At 58.0% G+C, this 14987-nt stretch overlaps 1 protein-coding gene across 1 annotated transcript; it reads right to left on the bottom strand.

The window, feature by feature from the left end:
- Positions 1-1035: 1035 nt before the first annotated feature.
- MMP25 (matrix metallopeptidase 25) lies at positions 1036-13002 on the bottom strand. The gene is made up of 10 exons (XM_079795562.1): positions 12666-13002; positions 12160-12292; positions 10548-10686; positions 10161-10453; positions 4702-4878; positions 4523-4607; positions 4271-4353; positions 3569-3721; positions 3227-3484; positions 1036-3072 (listed from the first exon to the last, which is right to left on the bottom strand). Exons 1-10 carry the CDS (start codon positions 12762-12764, stop codon positions 2783-2785), a joined length of 1710 nt encoding a protein of 569 aa, XP_079651688.1. The 5' UTR covers positions 12765-13002; the 3' UTR covers positions 1036-2782.
- Between the last annotated feature and the right edge of the window lie 1985 nt (positions 13003-14987).

Below are 14987 nucleotides of genomic sequence, written 5' to 3'. Positions count from 1 at the left end.
GCCCTCTGTATTAGTGTCCCAGGGCTGCCAGAACAATGCACCATGGACTGGGTGGCTATACCACACGAACTGATTTTCTCACAGCTCTGGAGGCTAGCAGTCTAAATCAAGCTGTTGGCAGAGTTGGTTCCTTCTTTCTTTTTTTAACATATTTTACAGAGAGGAAGGGAGAGGGATAGAGTTAGAAACATCGATGAGAGAGAAACATCGATCAGCTGCCTCCTGCACACTCCCCATTGGGGATGTGCCCGCAACCAAGGTACATGCCCTTGACCGGAATCGAACCTGGGACCCTTGAGTCTGCAGGCCGACGCTCTATCCACTGAGCCAAACCAGTCAGGGCGAGTTGGTTCCTTCTGAAGCTGCAAGGGAAGGCTCCTGGGTTTGTAGATGCCGTCTTCATGTTCACATGGCATTCTCCCTGTATCCATGCCTGTCTGCTAACTTCCCACTTTTATGAGGACACTGGTTCTACTGGATGAGGGGCTGCCCTAGTGACCTCATTTAACCTGGCTCCCTTCATAAAGACCCTGTCTCCTAGTAAGGTGACATTCTGAAGTACGGGGGTTAGGGCTTCAGCATACGAATTTGTGGAGGAACACAATTCAACCCCTAAGATCCTCAAAGAGAACCTGGCCCCTGAAGGCCACTCATGAGCCCCATAAGGACAGACCTACACATCACACTTCCTTAGTGCAAGTCTCACTTGGGTTAACGGGACCTCAGCTGACATCTCCCTGTCCCTTAAAACGCCATTCAATTGTCTGAAACCCCCTTTCCACACTAGGAAGTCCAGATCCTTCCTTGAGCTGTCTTTGAATTCCAGGGTGGGAGAGAAGGGAGCTGCTCCTGTTCAGGTACAAGTGTTACTTCTGCACTTTGTCTGCCGAAGCCCGGCTCCCTGACCCCCCATAACACTCCACTCCTCCATGACTGTCGCACAAAAGCCACCATCTGAAGACATTTTGTGTTTCATTGTGCACTGTACCACTTAAAAAAAAATGTTTTTATTGATTTATTTTTTTTTTAGAGAGAGGGAGAGGGAAGGAGAAACATTGATGAGAGAAATACATCAGGGCTCATTATACAGGGTTCGAGGTGCTTTCCCTTTAGAGAGAGTTAGATGGCTGCCTCCTGCACACCCCCCACCAGAGATTGAGCCTGCAACCAGGGCATGTGCCCCGACAGAAAAGCTACCTTTTTTTAAAACATATTTTTATTGATTTCAGACAGGAAGGGAGAGGGAGAGATAGAAACATCAGTAATTAGAGAGAATCATTGATCGGCTGCCTCCTGCATGCCCCCTACCTGGGATCAAGCTCGCAACCTGGGCATGTGTCCTTGACCAGATTCAAACCCGGAACTCTTCAGTCCGCAGGCTGACGTTCTATCCACTGAGCCAAACCAACCTGATAAGCTTTTAAAATACAAATTTCCCCCTCCTTGTACTTAAAAAGGATCCTGACAGAGCCTCAGATGGTTTCGAGTACTCAGGTCATGGACTGACTGGTCAAAGATGTGCCTGGCTGTTGTCTTCACACGGGTCTGCTTGCCTTGATAAACAGCAGGCACTGTCTGTGCTCACTGGGACTGCAGCCCACAGCCTCAGCCCCGGGGAGCACTGGGGAGCAGGAGGCTGGGCAGCAACCCAAGAAAAGGCCCCTAAGTGACTCCAACCATGGGGGTGACCCCTATCAACCGTGGCCATCAGCTTGGCTCTGTAGGAGACATGAAAAGGTTGGCTCCTGGGAGAACACGGCAGAGACCCAGCAAAGCCACAAGGCAGCCTCCTTGCCCATCAGGCCATCCCACCCCCACCCCAGCTTGCTCAAATGCAGGCTTCTGGCCCCATCCCAGGTGAAGATTCAGGGTGAGGGCATGGGATTTGCTTTTTAAAGCTCCCCGGTGATTCTGATGTGGAATGTTCCAGAAGCACAGTTCCAGAGGCACTGATTTAGATCCTGAGTTCTGTGGAGAGTGGGAAATGAACGAGATGGCTCAGGCTTCACCCACTCATCACCCAGGAGTGCTGAGGGAGCAGTGAGCCAGGTTCAGAGAGCACTCAATCTACTGTCTTTCGGTCAGCATTGAGCGGACGGGAGCCAAGGGGTTCTCCTTGAGGGAACTGCAGACACGCGGCGTGGAGGCAAAAAATAGAGGTTTTTAAAGATAGGGAGGGCGTCCTATTGAATGGAACAATTCCGGATTCAGGGTGGCGACCAGCAAGGAGGTCCAGGGGCCAGATTGTGGAAGGTCACCCTTGTGGTCATCGGTGTCACTCAGAACGTGCAGCACTGGTGTCCCGGGGTGGTCTCAGGCCTGGGTCCCAGTTCCCCGCCCATGTGGTGTTGACTGGGACCTGGTGGAAGCGGTAGCGGGTGAGAAACTTCGGGAAAAGTGAGGGGGGAGGGCGTGCTGGGGTTCAGTCTCCCAATCAGGCCTGTCCCCTAAAGACCCTGGCACCTGAGCCGCTGTTGCCAGGCAGGGCTTGCGCTGCAAGGAGTCAGCAGGCTGTGTTCTGAGAACAGCCAGCCATTCCGGGAAAAGCACAGTCCCGGGGCGGCCAGAGCCGGTGGAGGCGGGGGTGGGGGTGGGGGGGAGGGAGGCTGAGCACTTCCTGTGTGCGGTTCCAGGGCCCGCCTTTGGCTCCCACCCACCCCACCCACCCCCTATCCCCAGGGCTCAGCTCTACCCACCATGCGGGGCCGCCCTGGGAACAGAGCATGGGGCGGGGCCGCGATCACCGCCCCCTAGAGGCCGGCGGTGGGAGGACCGGCCGCCCTCAGCGGGAGGTGATGTCGCCCACCAGCAGGGGCAGAAGGAGCAGCAGGAGGGACACCGACAACAACGAAGCCGAGGACAACCGCCCGGCGGCCTGGTTGATCTCGCACTGACAATTGCAGGGTCCGGGCTGGAGAGTCGCTCTGGGGGGCCTGGGGGCGCGAGGGCCGGCGCTGGGGGCCGGGCAGTCCAGCCACCGGGGGCCCATGGGCTGGGGGGAGTCCGGCTCGGCCTTGACGCTGCCCTTGGGAAAGCGCCAGTAGTGGGCGCCCTTGAAGAAGTAGGTGTCCCCTGCAAGGCGGGCGGGAACGCTGCTGGGCTGGTGCGGGCTGCCCGAGCCCCGCCCACCCGAGGGCTCCCCGCAACCCCCCGCAACCCCCCGGGAGGACCCCGAGTCCCAACCCCAGGGCCAGTAGCTTGCAAGCCGGGGCGCGCGCTCTCCTACCGTCGTTGCTGACGGCGACATCGTCGGGGCTGGGAGGCGCCCCCTCCCAGAGGCTCAGGTCGCGCGGGTAGCCAGGGTCCGGGCGCGCTGCCGCCTCGTCGAACCGCCAGTAGCGGTGGCCCCGGACCAGGTAGGTCTTCCCGTTGAGCGGCCACGAGAACACGGCGTCCACCTCCTCCCCGGCCGGCAGCCCCAGCTCGGCCAGCGGCCGCGCGGCGCCCTCTAGCTGCCGGTCCTTGAACACCCAGAACTGTGTGCCTGCAGGGAGGGAGCCCGGTGAGCAACTGCGCCCACGCCCGCCTCGGCCCGGCCCGGCCCGGCCCCGTGGGGCTCCCCACTCACCACTGAAGAGTAGGATTCGGCCATCTCGGTGCCGGGTGTAGGCAGCCTGGATGACATTCACCTTGGGGGGCAGCCCCTCCCAGAAGCGGTGGAGCCTGGCAGGCCGGGGGGACACCAGCTGTCCCGAGGGTTGGAGGCGCCAGAACCAGGGGCCTGTGGGAGAAGGGATGGGCCTGGAGCGTGAGGTGGCAAATGGCCTTGTCCCCCAGAGGGTGCGGCTGGGACTCAGTGCCGGGTGGGAGGTCCACCTGGAAATCAAAGGGTCCAGTGGCTCTAGGGTGACCAGCTGGCCCAGGACTTTCCTTCTACCTCCACCTCCAATTTGTTTGTTTGTTTTTCAAGTACAAGCAAAAGTTTACATAGAAAGTCACACAGGTAGAAGAAGTGAGCCCTGGGATAAGTGAGCCAGCTGAGCTGGGTGGGCTCAGGAAGCAAGTTACAGAGGCAAAAGTAGGGCTTAGGAGAAAAGGCAAGGATATAGCCCGGGGGAGGTAGGGGCGGAAAGGCTCAGGGGAGCTTCCAAGAGTGTGTGCTGGGGAAAGAAAGGTATTGGGGAAGGGCAGTCACTGGTGTGCTCCACAGAGAGCCACTCCCACCCAACTTGAAAGTCCGTATCCTGGGAAACCCCACAGGCCTGGTGGGTCACCCTGAGTGGGTAGGAAACCAATTCTATGGGGCCGTGGAAGATCCCAAGTGACTCACCTTTAAAGAAGAAGGTTTCCCCACGGATGTTGGCGACAGCATCAAAACTGCCAGCACAGCGATCGGGGACAGGAAGGGAGGGGCTGAGGAGGAAAGGAGAGGTGAGGAGAAAGGGGTCAGGACTCCTCCTCTCTGTACTTCACCTTGAGGACAGCCCTGGGGGGGGCAGGGACTCTTACCAAGCCCCCTCACCAAAGAGGACACCACGGGGAGGCAGCTCACCCAAGATTGCAAAGCTGGAGGAGGACTCACCTGCCTGGGGGCAGGGCAGGGGGCGGGGGAGGAGGAGCCAGGGGTTTCCTTGTGGGCTCATCATACGGGGATTGGGGTGCTTTCCCTGTAGAGAGAGTCAGAGAGACATGTGTTCCCCGACCCTGCTGCAGAGGCCACATGGGGAGCACCCCCACACACACACACACAACTCCCTGTACCGTAGAGCTGCTGCAGGCCTTCACGGTCGTCTTGGGACAGGCGGTACTTGGTGGGATCCCCGACGGGACCCTGGTAAAAGGGCCTCATGATGGAGTCAGGGGCAGAGGAGTGGCCCAGGCCCAGTGCGTGGCCAAACTCATGAACTGCCACAGCAAACAGGTCTGTCCCCTCACCATCTGGGGAAGAAGGGAGACTGGGCTGGAGCTGGAGCCGCCAGGAACGCGGCAGCGAGGAAGCCCCTGGGAGCGGGGCCTGCTGGCAGCCAGGAACAGCCAGGAGACCCTCAGAGGTGGTCACAGCGTCCTCTGCCCAAAAGCCTCCCTGAGCCACTTCATCCTTCCTGTGTGAGTTGACTTATTCAGCAACTATTTTTGCTTGGCAGTGCTAGACCCTGGGATACTGGGCTTAAATGACCCGTAGAGCAGGTTAGGGAAAGGGCAGGAGGAGACAGTCTGGCCCAAGGAAGACTAGCCTCATGACGTAGGCCTGCCCAAAGAAACATGGGGGAGGGGAAGCAGGAGCCTGGGGTGCACACAGTTCTCTCAAGGAAGTCCCAGCCTTTTGAGTTTCCCTCTCCCAGCTCCAGCCAGTGGTCAGAGGTCCCCACCCCTCGACACCCTCCCCACTCCCTCCCACGAGGAATGCTGCTCAATCACCTTGGCCTCTGCTCCCGAGCCTTCAGAATCCCACTCCCACCCCCATGGTCCTCCCACCTCCCCTCCTCCCATCTCTATGGCCCTTCCCCATCTCTCCCTCCCACAGCCTCCACCCCTCCCCACCTCCCTGGGGTCCTGGCCTCTCCTCCCCACCACTGCAGCCTCCATCCATCTCCTCAGAACCCGCAGCCTCAGCATGCACTCTCTGACCACAGTCTGCTGGCCTGGGTGCTCAGCCTCACTCCCAGCCTCTCTCGGAACACGGAACACCGAGGCCTCTTCCTTGGGGACCCAGCCCCGGCGCCAGAAGCAAGCCTCTTTCCGTTCCCAGTTGCTGGCCAAACCTCAGCTCCTCATCCATCCACAAGCTTCCTGCTGGCTCCTGCTTAGCAGGTGAGAGGCCAAAAGAGACAGAGACCGTAAGAGGGGTGAGCAGCCCCCAGGAGGCATAGATTTCCCCCGATGTCGATTTACTTCATGGAAATCTCTAACGGGCACCAGCAGTGTTGAACGTGGGTTAATTGGACATGGCCTAGGGAACTGAGAAGCCATTTTCTCTCAGCTACTAAGTGAGAGTCTAAGAGTGAAATGTGTAAGTCAAACACTTGTCCTCATTTACTTCTCACAAAACCTCGACCTCCAGCCACAGTTTACAGGCCAGGATACCGAGGCACTGAGAGGTCGGGTGGACGGCAGCTGAAACCCAGGCTGAGGACTCTGGCTGTGCTGGCCTGCTCTCAGCAATGACTTCAGATGGTCTTGTTCACACTCATGTGTCCTGATGACTTCCTATGTTGCCTGTGGGTTTCCCATTGCTCTGAGCCCTTTTTCTGAGAAATGAGGAAGTTTGGTGGTTTTTGTTGTTGTTGCTGTTGTTGTTGTTGTTGTCCTCACATGAGGGTATTTTTCCCATTGCTTTTCAGAGAGAGTGGAAAGGAGGAAGGGAGGGAGGGAGGAGGGAGGGAGAGAGAGAGAGAGTGAGAGAGAGAGAAAGAGAAAGAGAAACATCGATGTCCATTGGCTGGTTGCCTCCCCCGCTTGTCCTACTGGGCAAACCCCGAAACCTAGGTATGTCCCCTTGACTGGGAATCCATGCTTGGGCCAACACTCTAACCACCTAACAACACTGGCCAGGGCAAGTGAGGTACCTTAATCAGGTAGAACTCTTTCATCTTTCACCCCCCCCCCCCACCGCCCTGTCTTGCCTTTCCTTTGGCCACACCCCTTCCGTGCACTCTTCTCATGCTATGCAGCTGGGGGAAATTACCCAACAGAGCCAAATATCAACAGTACAACCATTGAAATTTCTTTTGAGAGCCAAATTTTTTAAACTTAAAACTTCTTCTAACGCCACTTCTTCAAAATAGACTCGCCCAGGCCGTGGTATTTTGTGGAAGAGCCACACTCAAGGGGCCAAAGAGCCGCATGTGGCTCGCGAGCCGCAGTTTGCCGACCACGGGTCTATGGGGGTCCGCAACACCTTCTCTCTCTTAAAACTTGCCCTGGGCCCCGGCTGGAAGCTGCTTTGCTCTCAGGCGCTCAGCCTCAATTCCAAGCCCACAGCCCCTCAAGTTACCACCCAGGTCCAGCCCCCAACTCTTAGGTGACAAATGCATTTCCTATTTCAAGACAGGCCGTCCTATGTAACTTCCTGTGTACCCAGAACGGATAGCCTCATCTCGCCCATGCTCACCTGCTGCCCTGCCCTGTTCCAGGACCCTGCCTTGCTCAACTCCTCTAGGACAAGAACAATGCCCCACCCATTCGTCCATGCCTGCACCCTCCCATGCCTCCATCCATCCATCTGTCTGTTTATCCGTCCATCCACCAACCCTCTCTTTCTATTAATTCATTCGGCATCCTGAGTGCTCTCAAGACCCCCGCATCCTAAGACACTCCCTAGACCTGTCCATCCACTTCCTCAGTTCCTCTCACGCCTACCCCTACTGTGTGGTCTGGATTCTTCCCCCACCCACCAAGCCTACAGGCACTAAGGTCACTTCATTCCCAGATGGCCGAATCCAAGCCCATGTCACACACGGGATTGGTTCGCCATGCTGGCCGCTTCCTCTTTCACTCTTGTTCTTGATCACCTTTCGGCCTGTTCTTTATTTCTTTGATTCCCCCTCCCCTGCCGCCTTCCCCTTTGCTATGGGGCTCTCCACAGCTCTATATTCGACCTTCACATGCCACACTCCCCTCCTTACCAACCCCCCAGGACCTCTGACTCTTAAATCTGCCATCAGGCCCAGATCAGACAGCAGCTGGCAATGAACAGAGCACTACTCTTGTCAGGCCTTGTGCAGAGAGCTGGAGGCGAATTGCTCACTTAATCCGTAAGTCCACGCTACCAACAGGTAATATTATTCCCATTTCTCAGTGCAAAAACTAAGCACACTGATGTCAAGTAACTTATACACATAGCAAACAGAGGATCCCAGCCTTGTCTGCTTCAAGCTTGCAATCTTTTGTTGTGTTTTGTTTTTGAGAGGAAGAGAGAGAGAGGGGTAGGGAGAGAGAGAAAGAGAGAGACATTGATAGGCTGCCTCCTGCATGCCCTCTACTGGGGATCGAGCCTGAAACCCAGACACGTGCCTTGGGAATCAAACCTACAACCTTTCAGTGCAGGGGATGACACCCAACCCACTGAACCACACGAGCCAGCGAGAGCTTGTGTTCTTAAATGCTGTGTCACACAGTCTCACTATTGTGGCTGCTAGCTGTACCTTGCCCCAAACCTCTCTGAGCCTGTGTGCCTATGCCCTGGCTGCCCCCTTCCTCAGAAAATGGCCCTCTCTCCCTCCCAGGCCACTTCTGCCCAGCAGGTCACAATGGCGGACGGATGCAGGACTAGGAGAGCTGGGCACTTCGTCTCCAGGGAGGACCAACCCTGTGGCACCATTTGTGCTCCAGAGCTCCTAGTGGGGTCAGGCTCCTCTGGCCGAGACCACATCCTTGCTCAGCTCTTTCCCCAGTCTTCCCCTGCTTCCCTTTCCCCTGAGAGCGTACCCCTGAGAAACCGCTTGCGTAAGAATTTACATCGGGAGCTCCCGTTCTGAGGGACCTGACCTAAGTCAGAGGAGTCCAAGCTCTGGAGCAGTGGTCGGCAAACCGCGGCTCGCGAGCCACATGCGGCTCTTTGGCCCCTTGAGTGTGGCTCTTCCACAAAATACCATGTGCGGGCGCGCACGTACAGTGCGATTGGAACTTCGTGGCCCACGCGCAGAAGTCGGTTTTCGGCTCTCAAAAGAAATTTCAGTCGTTGTACTGTTGATATTTGGCTCTGTTGACTGATGAGTTTGCCGACCACTGTTCTAGAGCAACATACTGAACCACCATTGCTTGCACTAGTTGCACTGACTGCCCATAAGCACTGCAGACACACACCCACGTAAACTCACCCCTACCTTCCCGCAGCCTGCTTCTCCTGCTCCCACACTTCCCACCTGCATTAACAGGACTGTCCTCCAGGGGCCAGCACGCCAACCTCCTATACCCTCTGCCCCCAGGATCCAGTCAGACCCCAACCTTTACCCATCCTGATTAAACTTCCCTCAGAGCCACCCACTGCCCTCCATTCACCAACCCCCTTCTCCCACCACCATCCTCACATTGACTCTGTAGCAACCTTCTGCCTTCCTGCCCTATCTTGCCCTGCACCGCAGCCAGTGGCATTTCTAGAATGCAAAACCGTCCACATCTATTCCTTCAGAATCCTACAATTCAGACTCCTCCCGTGCTCTCCAAGGCCCCTTGTGTGACATGAAACCTCCCATCCACCCTCCATGGTCTGCCTCCTGACACTGTATTTTTTGCCTCCCAGCCCCCACTGTCCTAGGCCATTTCCCACCCCAGTGCTCTCATCCCTGACCACCACGACTATCCTGCACTCAGCCGGCTCACTGGCTTGCGCTTCCATATTGAACCTCACCCCCTCCCTGTATACTCCAGGAGAGCAGGACCTTGTGTGCTAGTTGGCACTCAGTGTGTGTGTGTGTGTGTGTGTGTGTGTGTGTGAGAGAGAGAGAGAGAGAGAGAGAGAGAGAGAGAAATCAGAGTCACTGCTTCCGAAGTCTCTTGCAGCCCAAAGCCTCAAATCAGTCCTCTCTCTGACCACCTGCAGGCTTGAGGACTTCCCTGTTGTAACTCCTTGTAGTTGTGTCATGATGTGGAGCAACCGCCACGTCCTCTTCTGACTCAGCTGCTGCCCAGAACTGGTTTTTGCCTCTTTTAAGTTCTCGGCCCAGCTCGGAGCTGGGCATCTGACAGGCCCCTTTGACGGGTCATTTTCCATGTCAGAGTGGCCAGACTACGGCACCCAGTTGCTTGGTCAAATGCCAGCCTCGACGTTGCTATGGAGGTTATTTTGTAGGTGTAATTTTAAGTAAAGCAGCTTACTCTCCATACTGTGTGGGTGGGCCTCACCTAATTAGCTGAAGGGCTTAAGAGCCAAAAAACTGAGCTTTCCCCTGAAAAAGAATTCTGCCTTCGGACTGCAACATAGAAAGCCTGCTTGGGTTTCCAGCCAGCTGGCTGGCCCTACAGATTTTGGACTCAAAATGGCAACATCAATTCTCACCTGTGGGCCTGCCTTACAGATTTTGGACTTGCCAGTCCCACAATTCCGTGTACCAATTCCTTAAAATAAAGCATACCCATGTGCACACACACACATCTTATTGGTTCTATTTTCCTGGAGAAGCCCAACGGATACGGCCTCCATCAATCAATGTAATTTAAACCTAGTTCTTAAGGACAGACAGACCTGGGGAGAGGACTTCTCAGAAGAAGGGACATTGTACCTTTTGACCCAAAAGTCCAGATTTCCTCATCGTCGAAGTGAGTGTCCCCAGAGATGGAATGCTCCCCGGGGAAGAAGGCGTGGGCGAGGGTCCCCCCCTGCCCGTCGAAAGGGTAACTGTCCTGGTGGTAGGCCCGGACAAAGTCGATGAGGATATCCGGCTCTGGTGGGCCCTGAGAACCCACCTCCTGGAATTTGAGGCCTGACTCAATACCCCAGGTGGTCAAGGCATGGTGCATGAGAATCCGCACAGTCTCCTGGCTCAATGCGGAGCTCCGGGGGAAGGAGTGTATCCTGGGGAAAGAGGAGTGGGGGGTAAGGATAGCCTGGGAGACAGGGCCCAGGGCCCAGCAGGCCAGCCCAGGGAGGGGTAGGCACCAGGACCTACCTCCAGGTCAGGGTTCGCTTCTTCCAAATACTGCCGCTCAGAGCATAGCGACGGCGGCGCCGCCTAACCAGCTCTGCCACCCCCAGCACGTCGGGCAGAGAGCAGCGGGGCTTGTGCATGGTGGCCATGGTCACTGGGTCTGTGGGGTAGGTTGGGGAAGCGGGATCAGCAGGACAACCTGCCCTAATCATGGTGCCAGCTAGCTTCCCACATAGGAAACAGGTTCAGGGAGATTAAGAAACGCGCCCCCACTTGGATTCGAACCCAGGCAGTCTGATTCTGTAAGCCAGCTCCTACAAACCAGCACCTGGCCCGGGAGGGACTGGCTGCCTCCAGGTGGTGCTCGGAGCCTCAGGCGGGGAGCTTCCCTGAGCCCTGGCAATTGGACTCAAGAAGGGAGCCCTGGGGGTGCAGTGCAAACTCCTCCTTCTGAGGCTGGAAACCCCTAGGAGGGTGCCCACACCCCACACCGTAAGTTCCAAGACCCTATCGTGTCTGGATAAAGTCCAGAGTCCCCATGCCGGTTGGGTCTCTGGTTTCCTGTGACTAACCACCCCTTCCTGGGTGAGAGCTGCCTGGAACCCCCTTTTCCAGCTAAGCTCAATGCCCGGCAGTCTCCTCCTCCTCAACAGAAGGTCAAACCTCACCTCGATGGCTGAGGCCACGATGTGTAATTGAGCACGTGTAGATGCCAAGCACTGCGGGGCAGTGGCCAGGGCAGGGAAACACCCCGCCTTCCCTCACAGCTAGCCAGGAACCCACCACTTCTCTCTTCTTCCCCATTTCACCCAACAGAGGAGCTCCTCAGCTCTGCCTCCAAAACGGGCACTCTGGATTCAGCCACGTCTCATCACACGTTCCTCCATCAGCCCTTGCCTGGACGCTGCGTGACCTCCTTGCTGGCCTCCGTGTTCCCCACCCACCATTCTCCATCAGCAACCAAAGGAAATAAATGCAAAACTGCAAAAACAGTCCAAGTTGCCTTCCCCCTTCAAACCCTTCCATGGTTTCTTACCGTGCTTTGGAATCAAACCCAAACACCTTTCAAGCCTCCTCCCACCAGGCCTCTGCTTAGCTCCTTAGCCCTCTCTCCTCACAGGTGCACAGCCTGTGCCGGCCACAGGGCCTTTGCACTGGCCTGGTACACTCTTCTCCCGCATCTTCCCGGGGCTGGCTCCTCCTCTTGGTGTCCTATGAGTTCTCTGTGTGATAGGAATTCCTCTGGACTCATATGACACCTGTCAGAGGACCCTGACCTGACCAGCCCAGCCCCTCAACACCATTAGCATTTTATTTTCTTCGAAACACCACTATCTGAAATTATCTTGCCTATTTCTGTTTCTGGTCTCCAGAATGTATCTGTCTCCGGAAGGTTAGCTCTAGGAGAGCAGGGACTTATCTACTCTGTTCACTCGGGGTCCAGGCCTGAAATGGCCTCTCACGTAAGCGATTCCCGACACATACTTATTGGAAGAGGAATGCTTGAGGGTTTCTTGGGTGAGGGCCTGAGATCAGCACCGCCATAACCCCCATGACCCAGGCGCACGCTGAGGTTTAAGAACAGCTGGGTGATGGTCAGGCCGGGTGCGGGGGCAGGGCTGGGGGCACCTACCCAGGAGGCCGGTCTCAGGCAGCCCAGCGAACCTCTGCATCACCTTGATGGCGTCCCGCAGCTTTTCGGGGCTCTGCAGCTGGGCCTGGGCTGGGTGGGGGGGTGGCAGGTAGCCATAGCGGGTCAGCCAGTCCTGGGCGGGAGAAGTGAGCAGGTGAAGCGGGAAGGGCGGGAGCGATGGGACTCTGCCTCCCCTCCGCCTTGGGAAAGCCGCACCGCTCACCGGTCAGGAGCCCAGGGCGCCTCTCCAGGTCCTGCCCTCCCGCCCTGGGCTGGCGGTCTTCATCTAGACCCGAGTCCTGGTCCCCCCCACCCCCCAGTCCCGTTCCAATCTTCAAATCACGGTCCCAAACCCGACGTTCCCTGGAATCCGGGTTCCCAGACCCCATGCCCACTCGGTCCCTCTGCGGACATTTGAATCAGCGCTCAGCCCGACCTAGGTGTCCGGCACCAGCTTCCCTCTCCCCGCGCCCCTGCAAACCCCAGAAGCCGGAGACCCCACTCACCAAGCCCAGGCTCACGTCCTGCGCCGCGGGCTCCGGGGCGCGCGCGGGCAGCGGCGGCGGGAGCAGCACCAGCAGCAGCGGCGCCAGGAGCCGGAGCATGGCGCGCGCCTGCGGGGCAGCGTGGGGCTCCCGGGGGCCGGACCCGAGCCGCCCGGGGCCCGGGGAGGAGACCGGGGAGGCTAGGGCGGGGCACCTGGTGCTGGGAGGAGGGGCGGGCGGGAGGATGGGGGGCCGCCCAGGGGTCAGGGGCCCGGGCAGCACGGAGCAGGGGTGTGTGGCGTCCAGCGGAGGGTCCAGGGGCGCTGGGCCTGCTGCGACGGCTTCGAGGGGTCCCGGCCGGTCCAGTGCCGGCGCCGCACGGCCCCGGCGGCCCCTCCCTCCGCGGGGGGTGGGGGGCGCGGGGCGGGGCGGGGCGGGGCGGGCACACCCCGGTTAGCGGTGAAAGCGCGGCCGGGAAATGGCCCAATTTTCCGACATCCAGCGAGACGGGGCGGGCCAGGTGGTGGCCCCGTCCCGGGCCCGGACCTAGTGGACCTCCTTCAGCTCTGGGCGGGCCCGGGGGCGGGGCGGGGCGGGGGTGGCGAGGAGCCCCGGCCGCAAGTTTCTCTTCCCAGGTCCCGGCGCCGGTGGGACTCGGGGGCGCGCGGCTCACTTCTGCTTTCTCAGGCCCGCAGCCGGCTCCCCGGGAAGGAGCGGCTCCCCGCCCCTCCCCTCCCCCAGCCACCGTCCCCGGACCCCGCGCCCGGAGGCGGGCGGCAGCCGGTGCGCCCCGTGGGCCCGGGCGGCGCCGGTGGCCCCGGGTTCATTCCCGCAGCCGCCTGGGCTGCGCGGGTCTCAGCCTCCGCGCGCGGGGCCCAGGCTCCCCCGAATCCCGGACCTGGAGCCGCCCGGGCCCGTGCGCTTTCTCCGCGGACAGGAGACATCCTAGTCTAGGAGCATCCTCGGAGGGCTGGAGCGCAAGGGAAGCAGGTCCCAGCGGCAGAGGTTTGGGGACCCGCCTCGCCCTCGCCGTGCCGCCCGGGGAGCCCGGGGCTCGGAGGCCAGGCAGCTAGAGAAGAGTTCAGAGGAAGCGTGGGCACCTTGCCGGGGAGGGGCTGGTGAGAGCGGCACAGCGCCGTCTCTGGAGCGGGGCAGCCGGAGGACCCGGTGTGCTTTAGACAAAGCGCAGGCAGGACAGCGACCCGAGGCCAAACCACACCACCTGAGCTCCTGCGCTAGTCCGCTGGCTGCCGGGACGAACTATGGCAGAAGCGATTTTCTCACAGGCCTGGAAGCTGGAAGTCCAAGGTCAAGGAGCAGGCAGGCTTGGTTTCTCCTACCATTCCAAGGCCTCTCTGCTTAGCTTGAAAGTGGCTGCTTCTTCCCTGTGTCCTCACGTGGTCTTTCCTCTGTAGCCCGGATGCCTCTGTGTGTGTCCAATGTCCTCTTCCTTAAAAACAAAACAAAACAAAAAAAACACACCTGTCAAGCCCAGCCGCGATGGCCCAGTGGTTTGATTCCCTGTCAGGGCACATGCCCAGGTTGTGGGCTCGATCCCCAGTAAGGCGTGCAGGAGGCAACCAATCAATGATTCTCTCTCATCATTGATGTTTCTATCTCTCTCTCCCTCTCCCTTTCTCTCTCTGAAACCAATAAAAAATATATATATTATTTAAAAAAAGACACCAGTCAAGCCCTGGCAGATGTGGCTCAGTGCTTAGGTCATGGGTTCAATGGGGGGGTGTGGGGGGGTGGGGTTGCATTCAGGTGGCAACCAATTAGTGTCTCTCTCACATTAATGTGTGTGTGTTGTTTTTTTTCTCTCTCTCTCCCTTCCTCCCTCCCTCCCTCCTTTTCACTCTATCTGAAAATCAATGGGGAAAAAATATCCTTGGGTGAGGATTAACAACAACAAAAAAGACACCTCAAGGTTTTTAAAAAAAGACACCAGTCAGTCAGATAAGGATCCACCCTAATGGCCTCATTTTGCCTTAATCACCCCTGTGAAAGCCCTGCCTTCAAATACAGTCACACTCTGAGGTCCTGGGATGGGGGTTGGGAGGGTTCAGTCTGCTACAGATCCCACACTCCTCCTGGGTGTTTCCCCTCCACTCTGACTACCACCGCACTCACAGCACTTCTGACAGCAGCTGTGTGGGTTCCTTCCCCCGCCAAGTCATTCTCTGACACCAGCTCAGTGCCCCGAAATTCTCTTCCAACACTAACCAGAGTTAGCACCCACCCCACAGGCTAAGGGCTCAGTCCCGGGAGACTCCCCCCATTTTCAGATGCCAATTGCAGACAGTGGACCAAGTGTACCCACAATTTCTAGAGACTTGACTA

The sequence above is a fragment of the Cnephaeus nilssonii genome (genome assembly GCF_951640355.1).
Source record: "Cnephaeus nilssonii genome assembly, chromosome: 2".
Taxonomy (NCBI): Eukaryota; Metazoa; Chordata; class Mammalia; order Chiroptera; family Vespertilionidae; genus Cnephaeus; species Cnephaeus nilssonii.
Note: the sequence above shows the minus strand (reverse complement) of the source record. Positions and strands in the feature narration are given on the sequence as shown.